This window comes from Palaemon carinicauda, chromosome 28, assembly GCF_036898095.1.
Source record: "Palaemon carinicauda isolate YSFRI2023 chromosome 28, ASM3689809v2, whole genome shotgun sequence".
NCBI classification, from domain to species: Eukaryota; Metazoa; Arthropoda; class Malacostraca; order Decapoda; family Palaemonidae; genus Palaemon; species Palaemon carinicauda.
In genome coordinates this window covers 21,969,889-21,987,937 of record NC_090752.1, presented here as the reverse complement: position 1 = coordinate 21,987,937, position 18,049 = coordinate 21,969,889, and the positions used below count along the sequence as shown (strand labels likewise).

The window sequence follows — 18,049 nt, the reverse complement described above, 5'->3', positions numbered from 1 at the left end:
GTCTTCTCAGCAGTGCGGGAATTAATATCTAGTGTTATATGCCCCCTTCAGCATTCCCAAAGATATCAGCGGGTCTATGCCACCTCATAAGCAAGCCATCCTTTAGATAATAACAGGTGGGAGACTGCTGCAACTCCATCTCATCCACCATATGGCACAATAATTCTATTAACATCGTATCCTTCCTTTGCAATCCTATTAACCTTTTCCGACTCACTTGTCCTACTTCTAATGCTGAGTTTTCTATTTCTTCCAAGTCTATTGCTTCCTCGCCTTCCTGTTCATTCGTCTGGTGTTCTTTTTCTCTCGGGCTCTCTCAGGAGCTCTCCTTTTGTATCCCATCATGGAAAAGCTCTTCTTTTGTAAACAAATCTTCCAAGCTCATGACTCCTTTGGTTTATCTGTATTCTTCTGCAGCCACTTTCTTCGTCATACTCCTAGTCATCACACAACTAGGAAATAGATACGGGTAGTCCTTTTCGAGTTCAATCGTAGGACTATACTTCAATGGTTTTTCCGTTACAATGGGACAAGGCACAAACGTTGCTCCATCATCCTCATTACCCAGTAGGACTTCCAATCCTTCGCCAGCCAATGAATCCTTTACCCCGAAATCAAAATGACCTGTCACCAACTCGCATGAAAGTTTTAAACAGCAAATAGGGGTCACTTTCTCTCCTCCTATTTCTTCAAACTAACGGAATCTCCTGTGAGAGACTGTTCCACCGTGTCATGCAATATCTTCATCGGGATCTGCTTGCTCCCATCTAGCGCGGCTAACATACTTTCATAAATATATGGTTTAAAGGCATCCACACTGTTTAGGGTTGTCCTGTTTGTCGTGTAAACATTAGCTAGTTTATTTTTCTCGTCGACCTTTCCCGTTTGATTCTTCGTCTTTGTATTCTGTGAAGTTGAAATATTCTTAACCACTTTGGTGACTGCTTTCAGTTCTTTCAACTACATTCCTGACTGATATGGGTTTTTTTGCCACACTTGTAACAGACAATATTAATCTTCTGCATGTCTTCCACAACACCTGAAGGAGGATGATTTGATGATTGTTTTTGCGATACTATCTCATTCTGCTTTGGAATATTACCAGTGGTATTTTCACTTTAACTAGTGAACTTGTTCCCATAGTCATTACTGAACTGGTTTCCATGATTCGGCGAATACTTGACACTTGGTTTGAATGGCGGTTGAAACTTCATACCCAAGGAGGTTTTACGACTGATAATATTATAATCTTCACTCAACGAAGTGGCTCTATCAAGTATCTTCACCTCTCTTTCTCTCAATACGTTCGAATGTGTTCAGGAATTCCTCGTAAATATTGTTCCAGCACTATCAGCTCTTCTAAATCAGCCCTCTCTCTCACTTTAGCAGCCTTTATCCATCTCTTAAAATATCGTCGTACCTGATAAACGTAATCCAGGAAAGTCGTTTTCTCATCCTTCCGATACACATGCAGCATGATCCTCTTAACTTCTTGATACTCTTCCTCTGGTCCTGAGACAAGGCAAGATAAGTGCTGCATCCTTTTCCAATAAGGACACTGCAATAACACAGGCCATTTATCTTCTGGCCATTCCATCGTCGATGCAACCTTTTCAAAATGATCAAAGAATTCGTCAGGAGCTTCTGTGAATTTCGTGCAAAGCAGGGATCACACTTGTCTGAGTTGACGACATCGTTACACGAGCATTCAACAGTTCCAATTTCCTTGCTGTCTTGCTTCTTCTCTCTCTCTCTTTCTTCCCGTCTTGTAATTTCTCTTGCTTCCATTTCCCTAGCATATAATGCAACTTCTCTTGCCTCTTCTCTCTCTTTTTCTTCCACTTTCGACCATGCATGAGCATTCAACAGTTCCAATTCCCTGGCATGTCTTGCTATTTCTCTTGCCTCTTCCCTCTCTCTTTCTTCCCGTTCTACCATCATCTTCAACTTAATCAAATTCTCTTCCACGGCAATTCATATAATCTCAGTCTCTACATTCCTTTCCACTTTCATTCCTTTAGTTCCTAAGTCAACTGATACTTGCTTCACTACAAATTCTGCTTCAGCCTTGTCAAAAAATTTGCGAGCTGCTGCACTATCTTCTGGTAACTTTCCTGAGTTTATCAGCGCTTCTAAGGCTAGACACTTGATTTGGGCTTTGATGATTCCACCAGTTGCATGGCTACCACATGCCTTTAAAATAAAGAGCCACTGAGCTTTAGTTACATTAGCTTCCGACAATTCCTGAACAATTGGGTTTCCTAAAACTCCTGTACATTCAATTACGCCATCTTGTACTTTACAAAAAGCTATACCTCTCCAAAAAAAATATATCCTAACAATACAGAGAATCCTATCAACACTAAACTGGTCAAACCTTTAAAGAAAACACGGCCCTGTTATCACCAATATTTAAAATAGACTCGCTCGATCCTAGGGTCTGGGCACCAAAAAATCATATATTGACACTAGCGAATTACGTATACTCCCGAGCTCCCAAACTCACCTACTTTATATTACATAAGTCTCATACATACGAGAAATACCACGAGCTCTGAGAAAATTATACAGCTCCCAGACGGTAATATATATGAATACTGAATATCCAAAGGTCTCTTTACATTATGCTCAAAACAAAACTGGGTCATTACTTAACGTGAATTATTCTAAAACCAACCTCTTACTTCGGTTCTTAGTCAGGAATGAGAGCCAAGTACTGGAATAAATATTGTTGATCGAAGTAATACACAATTTTAGAAGAATAAATATATTCTATTAAAATAACAACAAAATTAAGACCAAAAATAAATCACTCGAAATTTAAATCTGAACTAGACTTTAGACTTATGACGTAACACTTCAAAAAATAATACAATCATTTGTTTCACTTGAAATTAATCAATAAAAATATTTAATTCTGACAATTAATGAAAAAAGTTAACACTTTAACAGTCTAGTGAATAAACTGTAATGACACTTACATATATAACTTTACTTATAATACTCCCTTTCCTTTACTTCAAATCAGATACAAAATATATCAATGTTTCATGAACACTGTACACGTCTGAGAGGCAACACTATTCAGGTTTGAGAAGAGACTTTATGAATGAAGATGTGCTTGTGAAAGGGTTGGCTGAATGATGGCTTTCGTAATAACAGGTTGGATCTCTCTGCTTGTCTGTTATGCCTGCTAGATCCCTATATATATCAACCTAATTACTCTATAACCTTCAAGTTCATCCTGTGGAAGCTTCGGGGAAGGGCTTCATGGCGCCATAGTTGCCAACTTGGTAGTGTGGAAGTAGGGACTAACATTGCATAGCGAGGGCGACACTCTCAGCTATCCCCACAAGAAAAAAAAAAAAAAAAAAGAATAATTTTGATCTAGAATCTTCATTCATTTTCTAACCATGTGGAAAATATGGCGAAATCCCTCGTGCTACCTTGTGTGTGTCATACAGCATACCTTTTAACAAGGTTACATAAGATTTTGTAACAAAACTACCTTAAACAAAAATTTAATTCTTTAAAATAACATAGATTAACATATACGAAACTGAATGAAAATACAACTAAGTAAATGATGACAGTCTTATGTAACTTATATACATTTACTTAATCTTACATGAGTGAAACCCATCTTACAAGCTGGCTATATATCTCTTAAATACACAAATAGAATATGTTGATAAAATAATCTACTCTCCTGAAGACCAGCTACGTAGGAAGTTTGTAGCACGGGTTCAACTCCGCACCCGACCATTCAGAAAGGCGGACACTTTGCTATCACTGTAGACACCTCAGGATTTTGTATGTAATCGACGGATAGGTTTGCGTAAAGCAAATGGGTGTTACAGTCTAATACACGCACAAACACAACCATTACAACACCTTCTAAAAACATAACAGACACCTCACACATTTCAAATTGTCGACATCACGACGCCAAGACTCCTCGCTGCTGGGAGGAATGGCGATGGTGGCTGGTACAACACAAACATACGCTAACGGGGTCTAGCGATGGCAGGTAGGGCAGCCGGTCGGGACTACGGTCCACCCCAAAGCCAAAGCAAAGTCCTTCAAAAAGAAGGCAACCATGTTACCCCATATGAATGTGAAAAAGGCACGCTAATAGAGTTTGCACACACACACACACACACACACACATATATATATATATATATATATATATATATGTGTGTGTGTGTGTATATGTATATATATATATATATATATATATATATATATATATGTATATATATATATATATATATATATATACATTATACAGTATATTTAAAGTAACAAGCATAAATCTCTTATAAATGAAACAAAGGACTTTAAATCCCTTGGAACTTTTCTACCTTATCTGTCAATGAAATATAATACATAGGAAGTAAGATTTTGCCACTTCCAACATTTTATCATTATTATCATTATTATTATTATTATTATTATTATTATTATTATTATTATTATTAGTAGTAGTAGTAGTAGTAGTAGTAGTAGTAGTAGTAGTATTGTTATTATCAATATTATTAATATTACTCTTGTTATTTTTATTATTATTATCGTTATTATTATTGTTAGCTTAGCTACGACCTGAGTTGGAAAAGCAGAATGTTGAAAGCCCAAAGGCTCCAATAGGAAAATAGCTTAGTGAGGAAAGGAAATAAGGAACTAAACAAATCATATGAAAAGTAAAGAACAATTAAAACGGTATATCTAAAATCTGTAACAACATTAAAACAGATCTTTCATATATAAACTATAAAAAGAGAATTATGTCAGCTGTTCAACATAACATTTGCTGCAAGTTTGAACTTACGTAGCTCTACCGATTCAACCACCCGGAAGACCATTCCAGAACTTGGTCACAGCTGGAATAAAGCTTCTATAATACTGTGTAATATTGAGCCTCATGATGGAGAAGGACTGGCTATTAGAATTAACCCCATGCCTAGCATTATGAACAGGATGGTACTGTCCGGGAAGATCTCAATATAAAGGATGGTCAGAATTATGAAAAATCTTATGCAACATGCATAACGAACGAATTGAACGATGGGGGCAGAGATTGATTTATAGATCAGGAATAAGAAAATTAATAGACTGGGAGTTCCTGTCCAACAAATTAAGATGAGAATCAGCAGCAGAAGACCAGACAGGAGAACAATACCCGAAATGAGGTAGAATGAAAAAATTTAAAGACTTCTTTTGAGTAGATTGATCACCAAAAATCTTACAAGACTTTCTCAATAAGCCAATAATTTTGTATGATTGAAGGAGACACAGACCGAATGTATTTCTCAAAAGTAAATTTCCTGTCGAGAATCACACCTAAAATTTTAAGTCATACAGACTTAAAGAAACATTATCGTTGCTGAGATCCGGATGTTGAGGAGCAACTGTTCTTGACTGACTTACAATTATACTTTGAGTTTTGTTAGGATTCAACTTTGATACGGAACTCATGCAGAGAAACGCAACAGAAGAAGAGACAACTAGATGAAGACCCCAATACAGCAGCAGCAGGTATACAGTAAATAAGATGATTGCCACAAAATATTTCTACATTCAAGCTCAATGTCAAGAAAGAAGCAAACATCCTACGTATATTTTATATAGGTTTGAAACAAGTAAGGTAGGATTGAAATTTGTTATTAGTAGGCATTAGGTGGTGAAATTTCACTATAAGACACTATTAGGTTACATAAAACTTAGAGTGTAAACTATCTTTAGTTGGTTGCATAAACACACAAGAGGTGCAATTAACATAGAAATTAGGTTAGAATTAACTTTGTTAGTGAGTAAGTGAGTAACTAGTTAATTTTGTAGATTTCATTTGCCTAACCTAATTCATGGAAGAAGTAAAAATGCCCCTGGACATCGAGCATCCAGAGAAGTTTAGCATTGTTGCTGAGCCCAATTCTAATGCAACACGATGGCAACAGCGGTGTAAAGAATTTAAAATTTCCATTGAAGCTTTAAGTAGTATGAAAGATGCACAGAAGAAGGCCTTATTACTGCACACACCCGATAGAGAGGTTCGGGAAGTATTTAAGACACTACAACCTACCGATGACACTTGTGAAACTACAATTAAGGCTCTTACCACATATTTTGCCCCTCAGGTCAATAAATATTTTGATAGGTATCAATTTACAGCACAGGCATATCAGAAAGACCACGAGAGATTAGATGCATTTGTGACTAGACTTTAAGAATTTAGCTGTTTCATGTGAATTTCTAGAGTTAGAAAATGTTATCATAGATCAAGTTATTGCCCATTGCACAACACAAGAGCTAAGAAAAAAATTATTGCAAGATAAAGATTTAATACTAGAGAAGGTATTGATTATAGGCAGACCTCTAGAAACATCAAATAGGCAAAGTAATATAATAGGTAATTCTGTAAGCAATAGAATGGAAAATTCTAAAATTAGCAAGATAGGCTCAAAGTTGAAAGACAATGAGAATCAGAGATAGAATACGCCAAAGCTTAGCCATAGGAAATTGCCGAACTCTAATGCTCACAAATATCAGAGTCAGACCTATACTCTGAAGCAAGAGGAAAATCCAAATGCTGTAGGTGTGGTAAAACTGATCATCTTGCATACGAAGCTAGGAAATGCCCTGCTAGAGGACAAACATGCCAGAATTATAGAAAGACGGGACATTTTTCAAATGTTTGTAGATTCCCTAAACAGCACGCAAAGAAAATAAATGCAGCAGTTGATAATCTAGGTCAAGAGAATAATGCGGAAAATGTTCATGATAATCAGGTTAGGTCAGAAACTGATTTTGCGTTTTGCATTAACTCCGTCAACAAAGGTGCAAAGAAATACATATTGGTAAAAGTGATTATAAATGGTAAACCAATTGTAATGCAAGTTGACAAAGTAGCATATGTATCAATTATGACTGAGAAAACAGCTAAAGCTATTCCTAATTTGTTATTAGAAGGCACAAATAGAGTTTTAAAAGGTTATAATGGTTTTGATATTCAGGTAATAGGTGCTTCGAATGTAGAAGTACAGTATAAAGATCAGAAATTATACAGAATGCCATTAACGGTAGTGAAAGGTAAAGGACAAACTTTACTAGATTTGGACTGGTAACATTATATAAAATTAGATTGGCCTAGTGTTTTGAAGGTTACAGGTACACAAGAGGAACACAAGAATGAAATGTCTGTGGATTATATTTTATCAGAGTTTCAAGACGTATTTGAAGATAAAGTTGGTACAGTAAAGAACACAAAGGCAATTTTTGTTTTGAAATCAGATAGTACTCCTAGATTTTTTGCTCCAAGACCAGTACCACATGCATTGAAAAGTGCAGTTGTAACAGAGATCAAAAGGTTAGAAAGTGAAGGTTCTTGGGAAAAAGTTACATACTCAGATTGGGCTACACCATTAGTTCCTGTTGTGAAGGAACATGGTCAGGTTAGGTTATGTGGAGATTACAAGGTAACGTTGAATCCACAGCTTCAGGTAGCTCAATATCCATTACCAAATCCAAAAGATATGTTTGCAACTATGTCAGGATGTAATGTATTTTCTAAGTTAGTTCTTAGACAAGCATTTCAACAGCTTCCCTTGGATAAAAATTCACAAGAACTATGTACAGTAAATACATCCTTAGGTTTGTATAAGCCAAAGAGATTGCCTTATGGAGTAGCAAGCAGTCCAGCTGTATGGCAACAAACTATGGATAAGATTTTTTCAGGAATGCAAAGAGCATTTATTTTCATAAATTATATTTTAGTCTCTGCTTAAGATAAAAGAGAACATAGAGAAGGATTACGGGCGTTCTGAAGAAGTTGAAGGGACATAATATTAAGAGTAAATAGGAGCAAATATATTTTAGAAGTTGATTCAGTTGAATAATTAGGTTTTGTAATCAATGGCAAAGGTATTCACAAGACTAAGGAAAAAATTAATGCAGTAATATCAACTAAGGTACCAGAAAATGTTAAGAATGAAGACAACAACATCTTACACCATAATTCAAGAATTAATGAAAATGTTTTCTACACATGGAATTCCAGAAAGAATTGTAACTGAAAATGGTCCACAGTTTGTGTCACAGGAATTTATAGATTTTTGTGAAGTAAATGGTATTAAACATACATTTCCAGCAACATATCATCCTTCCACGAATGGAGAGGCTGAAAGGTTTGTTCAAACATTTAAGCATAACATGAAATGCAGAAAGGCAAATTCAAATAACATATCTTTTATTGTGTCAGAGTTTTTATTGTCTTATAGAACAACACCACACAGCACAACAGGTGTGACACCATCAAATTTGTTGATGGGGAGGAGGATTAGGTGTAAATTAGATTTGTTGTATCCAAGTTTGTAAAGTGATTTAGAAGAAAAAGGGTATAAGCAATTAGAAAGTCTCTCAAAAGTAAGACATTTTCCCCCTTGTTCTAACGTAGTGGTAAGATCATACACTAGTCCAGAAAATTGGGTACCAAGAGGAATTGTAAAAGAGATAGGAAATTTACTTTATGATGTTCAAGCTGGTGGAAATATTGTAAAACGTCATCTTGATCAATTACAGCCGTTAAATAGAAATCCTGTAGATCATGTGAATGTTAAAGATGAAAAATTTTCAGAAGTAGTTAAATAAAATATTAACCAAGATGCTCAAACATCAGATGTAGATTCAGAATCTATTTATGTACCAGTATAGGAAGAAGTTAGAGTACTTCCCTATAGGATGAATAGAGGGAAGCCCCCTGAGAGATTAGATTTGTAGTTTTGTACATTGTCAAGTTAAGGGGAAGGAGATTTATGTATTTGGTGCTGTAATACTATATGCACTACAGGTATTAGGAGTAATATTGTACAGTATTGCAGGGTTAGAACATGTTTCGGCATAGTTCCTAAGTGTAGTAGCGTGTTATGAAGAATTTAATCATTCATTAATTGTCCTACAGTTAGGATGTGATTCTTCTTACTTTTGTATTGCCGTAGGATTCAATCTTTTCGAGAACGATGCTCGCTTTTGTTTTCTGTATGTATGTGTACGAGTTTTGTTTACATATTCCAATTTGAGAGTTACAAGTTGTTGAGACAAGCCATTGAAAGCAGAGCACCAATGTAAGACGTTATCAGAATAAATGTATTTTAAGAATACCAACATATCATTAAACCACAACAAGAAGAATCGCAACATCACATGAGATGTAGAACAACACTAATGAATGGATATTATTCCAGGTATGTATGAAGGTCATTCCATTTTGGATAACCAATACCATACATAACAAACTTCAAGCCCTATAATTTGCACTAAGCAACAATTTTAGCTAGATCCCTATTAAGGGATTCAGCAACCCCAGATCTACATCTTTTGCATATGCAACGAGCTTATTGCATATCATGTGTAAATAGTATGAAAAGTAATGGACCAAGAACACTACCCTGAGGAAAACCAGATATCAATTTCCTATACTCACTATGGTGCCCATCAACAGGAACTCTTTGCAAGCTATTACTTAAAAGTTCAGTAATGATGCTAAGAAAAGACCCACCGACTCCCAATTGTTTGAGTTTGAAAACAAGGGCTTAATTAATGATTAACACAGTCAAAGGCAGCACAAAAATTAAGGCCAATCATACAAACTTCCTGTCTACAATCACTCTACAGCATTGGAAATTGTAAGAAGAGCATCACATGCTTCAAGGCCTTTACGAAAGCCAAATTGCAAACTAGGGAATATATGCTCACCTTCAGAAAACCTATTAAGACGTTTTGCCAAGAGATATTAAAAAACTTTAGATAATATGGGAGTTATGGAAACTAGGTGGAAATCAGTTGGACTTGGGCCACCACAAACACATTTACATAGTGGAGTAGCATTATCAATTCTCCAACAAGTGCTAAAAGCTCCTCTTCCTGCTAGCTTGTGCAAAATAACAGATAACTTTGGGGCTAAGAAATCTGCAGTCTTTATAGAAAACAAATGAAAAATACCATTTGGGTCTATACCTCCATAAGCATCAAGGTTCATCAGGAGAGCTTCAATTTCATGAGATCGAAAAGCTAAACTACTTTGTTTAGCCTCTGAAATACAGGAAGGAGGAAGATCAAGTTTCTCATTACTATGCTTACTGTCAAACATATCAACCAAAAGTGTTGGCATCTTTGGACAGTGAGTGACAGAGCCATCTGGTTTGAATAAAGGAGGAACTTTTGCATCTACACCAAAGAGTGCATATTTAAGGGTAGCCCACCACTTATGTTCCAGAGTTGTACCAGAAAGGGTTTCTTTTCTGGTTGAATTGAATTCCTTTTCAGTTAAAGCAAATACTCTCTGAGCAAAAGCTCTAAGCTGAGTATAGTTATTCCAGGTCAAATCTGATCTGTTACCCTTCCAAAAATGACAGGACTCCTGGTTCTTCAAGTAAGTACGTCTACAATCATTATTGAACTATGGTTTGTCTTTCACTCAGTACTTTAGCACACGGGAAGGGATAAGACTATAAATTATGTTGACTAGATTCTCATTCAAAGGAACAACAAGATCAACACTATTACACTATTGTGACCAATTCAAGCTCAAAAGATCACTCAAAATGCCATTCCAATCTGCTTGAGATTTTATATAAATCTTACATGAGGATGATACATCAGGGACACGGTGCTCAGTCCTCTCTACTAATGAAATCAAGGGATGATCAGATGTCCCAACTAGAGAGTCAACCTTACTTATTATAATGCCAGGTGAGTCGGTGTATATGAGATCCATGGTTACCAGACCCGTAAGTAGCTTCACTTATGATTTGCTCACAGTCTGGTTCAGAGGCAAAGTCCAAAGTTCTTAAGCCATGATCAGTAGGAGAAACCGATTTCAACCAATCCCTATGGTGAACATTGAAAGCACCAACAAAACCAAAAGAGGACTTTCTATCATCTTGTATCTTAGCCATAATGGTAAAAAGACTTTTATTACCTGAATCTCATGACATCCACATTCCTAGCAGGACTTATGAGAAGCAGGGTACTCAGTCCTAATATACACTGCCATTCCTCTGGCCCTGGGAATGGGATCTTGTTTCAAAATTATTGGCTTCTTAAAACCAGTTATAAGGAGCTCAGATGAGAACCTCATACTAGAAACTAAATTTTCTGAGAACAAAAGACTATCTTACTCTCTGAATGCAACTGTGAGGTCTAGAATATATGCATGAAGACCACAAATATCAAAGAACAGTAAAAGACAGTGACAAAGTCTATGATGTACTGGTCCAGGATTTTGCTCAATGTCTTCAGACAGGATAAGAATTAAGGGCATTAAAAAAATACATCATACTTAAAAACTAAATTAACAAGTATGTTTACAAAAACAATGTTCATAAATATGAATAAAGTGATTGATAAAACCATAGACTATAGATTAAGAGTTGAAAAAAACTGGTCAACATGCCGGAGCCGATATACCCTGAAAAGCTAAATACCCTCCTGGATAGCCACTTCAACTGATGGGAGGACATTAAGGATGGTTTTGAAAAGAAAAAGAAACAGATAAGGAAAAGTCAACCTCTTGATAAACCACCAGGCATCCATGGCCTTTCTATTAAGCCTGCCCAACACACCATTAAAAAAAAAAAAAAAACAAGAGGAGGAAAAAAATAGAAGTGTGTGCCCAAGTGTACCCTCAAGCAAGAGAACTTTAACCCAAGACAGTGGAAGACCACGGTACAGAGGCTATGGCACTTCCCAGGACTAGAGAACAATGGTTTGATTTTGAAGACTCCTTCTCCTAGAGGAGCTGCTTACCATAGCTTAAGAGTCTCTAATACTCTACCAAGAGAAAAGTAGCTCTTAATCTCTCTTTTGAAGAAGAATTGTTTGGAATCTCAGTGTTATCAAGTGTATGAGGGCACAAGAGAAGGTATGAAAAATAGGTCAGACTATTCTGTGTATGTGTAGGCAAAGCAAATTCAAGCTGTAACCAGAGAGAGGGGTCCAGTGCAGTATTCTCTGGTCAGTCAAATGACCCAATAACTCTCTAATGGTAGTATCTCAACAGATGGCTGGTGCCCTGGGCATGATAATAATACTAATTAATAATGATAATAATACTGATTAATAATGATAATAATATAATAATACTACTGTAATTAATGATGATAATAATACTACTATAACTGATAACGATAACAATAACAAATTTCATTATTACAGAGACATATAGGCTACATTCTACATGGTAAATAAATGTGCTATATTTACCTTATATTGCAAGGCATAGCCTCTGCATACATAGCTTGGTGATCACTAGAACTTCATAGAAATTTAAAGTATATAACTTTTCAGCAGGGGGAGGCAATAGCTATATACAGGCAGCATATCCTTCTGACTCCCTTTTTTAACATAATAAAACAATACATGGAGTTAAAAGTTTCCAAATAAATTCTGTTGAGCTTGATTTGATCGAACTATGAATTCTCTGTCTATGGTGATGTTATCCAAGCTAATCAGGTGATCTTGGTGTATTTGACAAAGGAGTATGTGGTTGAATCACATGTGTCATAGAAGATCTCTAGGATGTCTCCAGTCTTCGAAGAACAGAAAAGGAATGCTCTGCTGAGCATGGTATGGCTGGTGAGATCATGACTATTCTCAGCAACTTTTTTTTACAAGTGGACACATATGCCTCACTTGAGATGTCATCTAAAAAAATAGTTTTCGGCACTCAACAGTGAATTTGGTTGGTACTTTGAACTGAAAAAAATTCAAGTACAGTAGTAGTTTAAAACTCCTAAGGTCTGTAAGTTCTGGGTATCTTATGCTATGTCAGTGTCAACATCATCAGTAAGCAGGGAGTCACACAACTTTTTGTACTTCAATAAATATGTTGATATGAAGTACTCGTCCAGATTCAGAATAGCACTGTTGGTGCCTAAAAGAAATCACTTCTATAATATTCCTCTAATGATGCTGGGGCATGCGCAGTTGTTGGTGTAGAATCATACATTTTCAGAACTTTTCGTCTCCTTGGCAAAGTTCATGAATTCAATTGCAGCTCACTGCACTTCTCTTCAGGGTGACAAAAAATTTCATGAAAAGCTACAATAGTCCGATCAGACTGCAATTGTTCTCTAGACTGTCAACTGCCCCATACATACCGGATACTGTTACAGAAGATCCCTGTAGTGTTGCATTCAAATGCTCAGGAACACAAGAACACTTATCAGTAAACCGAGTACTATGAGTGGTGGAATGAAAATTGTGTTAAGGCTATTGGCACGTGAGGTAGTTTTTGTACCAAACTCTTTGGCAGCCTTCTGCAGAGAGAGAGAGAGAGAGAGAGAGAGAGAGAGAGAGAGAGAGAGAGAGAGAGAGAGAGAGAGAGAGAGAGAGAGAGAGAAGAAAAAAAATTTGTTTTTCAGCACAGATTTAACAACTGGTGATCTAGTGAGAAAGTGGGCTGGATAGATAGGCTTAAATGCAGCAGGAGAATTTGCTTCATAATCAGATTCAGATGCATCTTTCAAGTACATGCTCTTGAACTTTCCAGAGACCTTGTACAGGTTTTCCAGTTGTTGTACATTATCCAACACATTCCTTGCTATTTGTGATGCTTGAAATGCTTTGGATGTAACCAGGTGAGTGGTGTGTACACCACAATGAACATACAATGCCAGTGTCTGTGACCATTTGACTTCTGCCTGACAACCTTTATAGTGACCCTTTATGTTGCTAGTACCATCATATGTTTGTAAATATAAAATGAATAATAGCAAATTCAACCTGACAAGAACATCAAACAACATTTTGGTCAAAGAATTACTAGTAGTTGATCACATCTCGCACATGCCTAGAAACTTCTCCACTAACATTTATTTGTTAGCATATCTAATACAAATGCAGTGCTGTTCAATCTCTTGAATACCTTGAGTTTCATTTATTATTATCATTATTATTATTATCATTATTATTATTATTATTACTGGCTAAGCTACAACCCTAGTTGGAAAAGCGGGATGCTATAAGCCCAGAGGCCCCAGCAGGGAAAATAGCTCACTGAGGAAAGGAAACAAGGTAAAATTAAATATTTTAAGAACAGCAACAACATCTAAAGAAGTATTTTAATGTAAACTATAGAAAATTTAACAAAACATGAGAAAGAGAAATTAGATAGAAAAGTGTGCCCGAGTGTACCCTCAAGCAAGAAAACTCCAATCCAAGACAGTGGAAGAGGCTAGAGAACAATGGATTGACTTTGGAGTGTCCTTCTCTTAGCAGAGCTGCTTACCATAGCTAGAGTCTCTTCTACCCTTACCAAGAGGAAAGCAGCCACTGAACAATTACAGTGCAGTAGTTAAACCCTTGGGCGAAGAAGAATTGTTTGGTAATTTCAGTGTTGTCAGGTGTATGAGGACAGAGAAGAATCTGTGAAGAATATACCAGACTATTCGGTGTATGTGTAGGCAAAGGGAAAGTGAACCGTAACCAGAGAGAAGGATACAATGTAGTACTGTCTGGCCAGTCAAAGGACCTCATAACTCTCTAGCGGTAGTATCTCAACGGGTGGTTGGTGTCTTGGTCAACCTATTACCCACGACTGCATGGGGATCACCCGTTCTCTTCTTTACAAATATCATAGAGAATAGTTTTACTCATCACTCCAAAAATTCAATTTTGGATCTTAAGACTAGTGTAGCTAATAAACCATTTCAACCACTTCTCAAAATCCGCATAACTTTCAGCAAGAAGTTTTATCATCGCTTGAAAATTTCTGCAATCTTCATTATATCCTCTTAATGCTTACCCTTGCTTTACCAGGAATTTCAATGATATGATCAACTTCAACAATGCTTATCTTGAATGAGCTTGCTCTGTTGTTATATGTAAATTCAATTACTCATTGACAGTTTGGTTCTGTTTATAGTACATCTAGTTGGTGACTGGCAGTTTGTGATGGTTTGATTTTTCATGGCTTTGAAATCTTTCAGTGGCTTTCTTCCATTTTTTAAATCAAGTTTTTATGAATGCTTCATCGGCTTTCTTAGAAAGATGGTTTAATTTCATATCAGTTGAATGAATGCAATGTATGCACATGACAGATTCTGATTTAACATCACAATGCAGCCATGGGTAGTCTTTGAACCATTTTTGTTGAAATAAGAGCCCACCCTTGTCCATAACTTGCACAGGAATCATATGTGCCTCTGGTTGAAATGGCTCATCAGGAATTGGAATATCAGTGTCTCAATGCAGATGGATTAGAGCCTGTTGCATCTGGCTAGGTTAGCATTTAATGCTCTCACTGCTTTCTCAGGACCAAAAAACTTTTGAATATCCAATTTTGGAAAATCATAAACAGAAATATCAAAAAGAGTTTCGGAGTAACACTGACCAGTTAATCTCCTGGCTGATACAGTGGTAATGTGTTCATCTAGCATTCTCATGGCAGCAGATGGATTTCAGCCAGTGACTGTTTGTTTAAGTTGTTTACTGGGAAGGGCACTGTTGTGTTTGGGCAACATAATAGTGGTTTGAGATTGCCTGGCTGACGTTCTGGTGTGCATCTATTCTGATGATACTGGATCAGACACCTTTACATCTATCTTTATGGATTTCATAGGCAGTGCAAGCACATTTATTGGGAATAACTTTGTAGCGAACTCTCGTATCAGCCCAAAATTTTGCTAGAGTATATCAAAGGGTCCTAAACTATAAGAGTATCATAAAGCACTGATTATAAAGAATGAAGATATTCGTACGTTCATAATTTTTTTTATTTATTTGAGAAACCTACTTGTTTCTCAAATACACACACAAGCACAATTATTTATATATACTGTATATATATATATATATATATATATATATATATATATATACATATATATATATATGTATATATATACATATATATATATATATATATATATATGTATATATACATATATATATATATATATATATATATTATATATATGTGTATATATATATATATATATATATATATATATGACAATTAAGTATTTGTTCAATGAGAAATTATACAACATTTTAGAATACATCACTGCTTATATGGGTATTGGGTATGTGCACGGATGATGGATATTCAAACCTTTGCTCAAACCTTGCTTCCCCAACAAGCACGGATCCAGCAAGCTCAAAAAGGGGGTCGTATTATATGACCAAAGCAGCTGGGGGCCCGGGGGTCACTGTGAGCCCTTGGAAGCTGACGCAGCTTTAAGCTATTTTAGAGTTATTTTTTGTGTTCTTAAATTATTTTCACCTTATAATGAATTTTTACCACTATTGGATGCGTTTGCGTTTGTGTTCGTTATGTGCCAGAGAGAGAGAGAGAGAGAGAGAGAGAGAGAGAGAGAGAGAGAGAGAGAGAGAGAGAGAGAGAGAGAGGGGATGATTTCAATCTTCCACATCTCTTTAATTACATTCTTCTTGTAGCAACTATTGAACGGAAAATGTTGATTATATAGTTTTGTTTTTATGAAAGTTTGAAATATTTTGTTAAATCGAAGCTTAATATCATGAAACCTTTTTGATTTATTCATATTAGACTTTTCTCCAAAGAAAACCCTGGTTTCTATTTCTTTGAAGATTTTCCTTTTTCCCGTTTTCCTCCTATATACTATAGTATTCTTTTTTCATAGAAACAATAAAGACCATCATACTAGTTACCTAATAAATTAAAATTTCAGCTTTGTTGGAAACATATCACCTTTAGAACCGGTAAAGTTATTGAACAATTAGATAGCAAGCGTCATTGAACAGAGACGTAGCAATCAAATTACACTAGAGTCCCGTTTAAATTTCCACTTTCAATAGATATGATTTTTGCCCAAGAAACTGAACAGGACAATAGCTAACCCATAAAACAGACATTTCAGAGTTTTCTGAGAATTGGTCTTACTCCCTCGAAAATTTAATTGTCACCTAACAAGTGTTCCAACATATGGTTTTATCCCCTTAAAGATGTCATATCGAAATTAATTCAGCAAAGTAAACAAAAGCACTTAATTTAGCAAGAAGAATATGCGCACCAACAAATCATGAATAGCCATTAAAAATCCGAATGATACTGATATTTACATCTGACGTTGATACATACATAAGCCAGAGGAGAAAGAGAGAAAATTATTTGCCTTTATTAATGTATTGGAAAATACACCCTTAGAATATCGGACATCACACACACACACACACACACACACACACACATATATATATATATATATATATATATATATATATATATATATATATATATATGCATATATGTATGTATAAACATTTATATATATATATATATATATATATATATATATAAATAAACATATATATATACATATATATATATATATATATATATACATATATAAAATAAACAGTATATATATTTAATAACAGATGTAGGGGACTTCACAGTAGTAAAACTCGATAAACTTTATTTAAAATATGTGCAAGAATACTCTATACCTACAGCTTGGAAAAAAACTTTATCATCATATTATTATACATAAATGGAGACAATACATCTGAAAAATTACGACACAATAAGTTTGCTCTCCGTATTATATAAGATATTTACAAAGATTACATTAGCCCGAACAGACAAACAACTTGACTTTAATCAACCAAGAGAGCAGGCAGGTTTTAGAAGTGGGTATTCAACAACTTACCATATCCATTGTAATTAGCCAGGTAATGGAAAAATAAACAGAGTATGACAAACCACTATGTATTGCATTAATAGATTTTAAGAAAACTTTTAATTCTGCCAAAACTTCAGCAGTAATGAAAGCCATTTAAAGACAAGGAATAGATGAATCTTATGTTAGAACACTTGAAGATATCTATATGGGAAGTACAACAACCCTAAAACTACATAAAGTCAGTGAAAAAATTTAAATTGAGTAAGGAGTTGGACAGAGAGACCTTATCTCTCCTAAATAATTCACAGCGTGCCTAGAAGTTTTTAAGAGTTTAGATTGGAAAAATGTAGGAAATAACATTAATGGGGGAATACCTTAACAACTTGAGA

At 35.5% G+C, this 18,049-nt stretch overlaps 1 protein-coding gene across 1 annotated transcript; it reads left to right on the top strand.

Moving 5' to 3' along the window:
- Positions 1-7,986: 7,986 nt before the first annotated feature.
- Positions 7,987-8,899, top strand: LOC137621722 (uncharacterized). The gene is made up of 3 exons (XM_068352237.1): positions 7,987-8,183; positions 8,376-8,604; positions 8,846-8,899. The coding sequence occupies exons 1-3, from the start codon at positions 7,987-7,989 to the stop codon at positions 8,897-8,899; spliced, it is 480 nt and encodes a 159-aa protein (XP_068208338.1).
- The last annotated feature ends 9,150 nt before the right edge of the window (positions 8,900-18,049 follow it).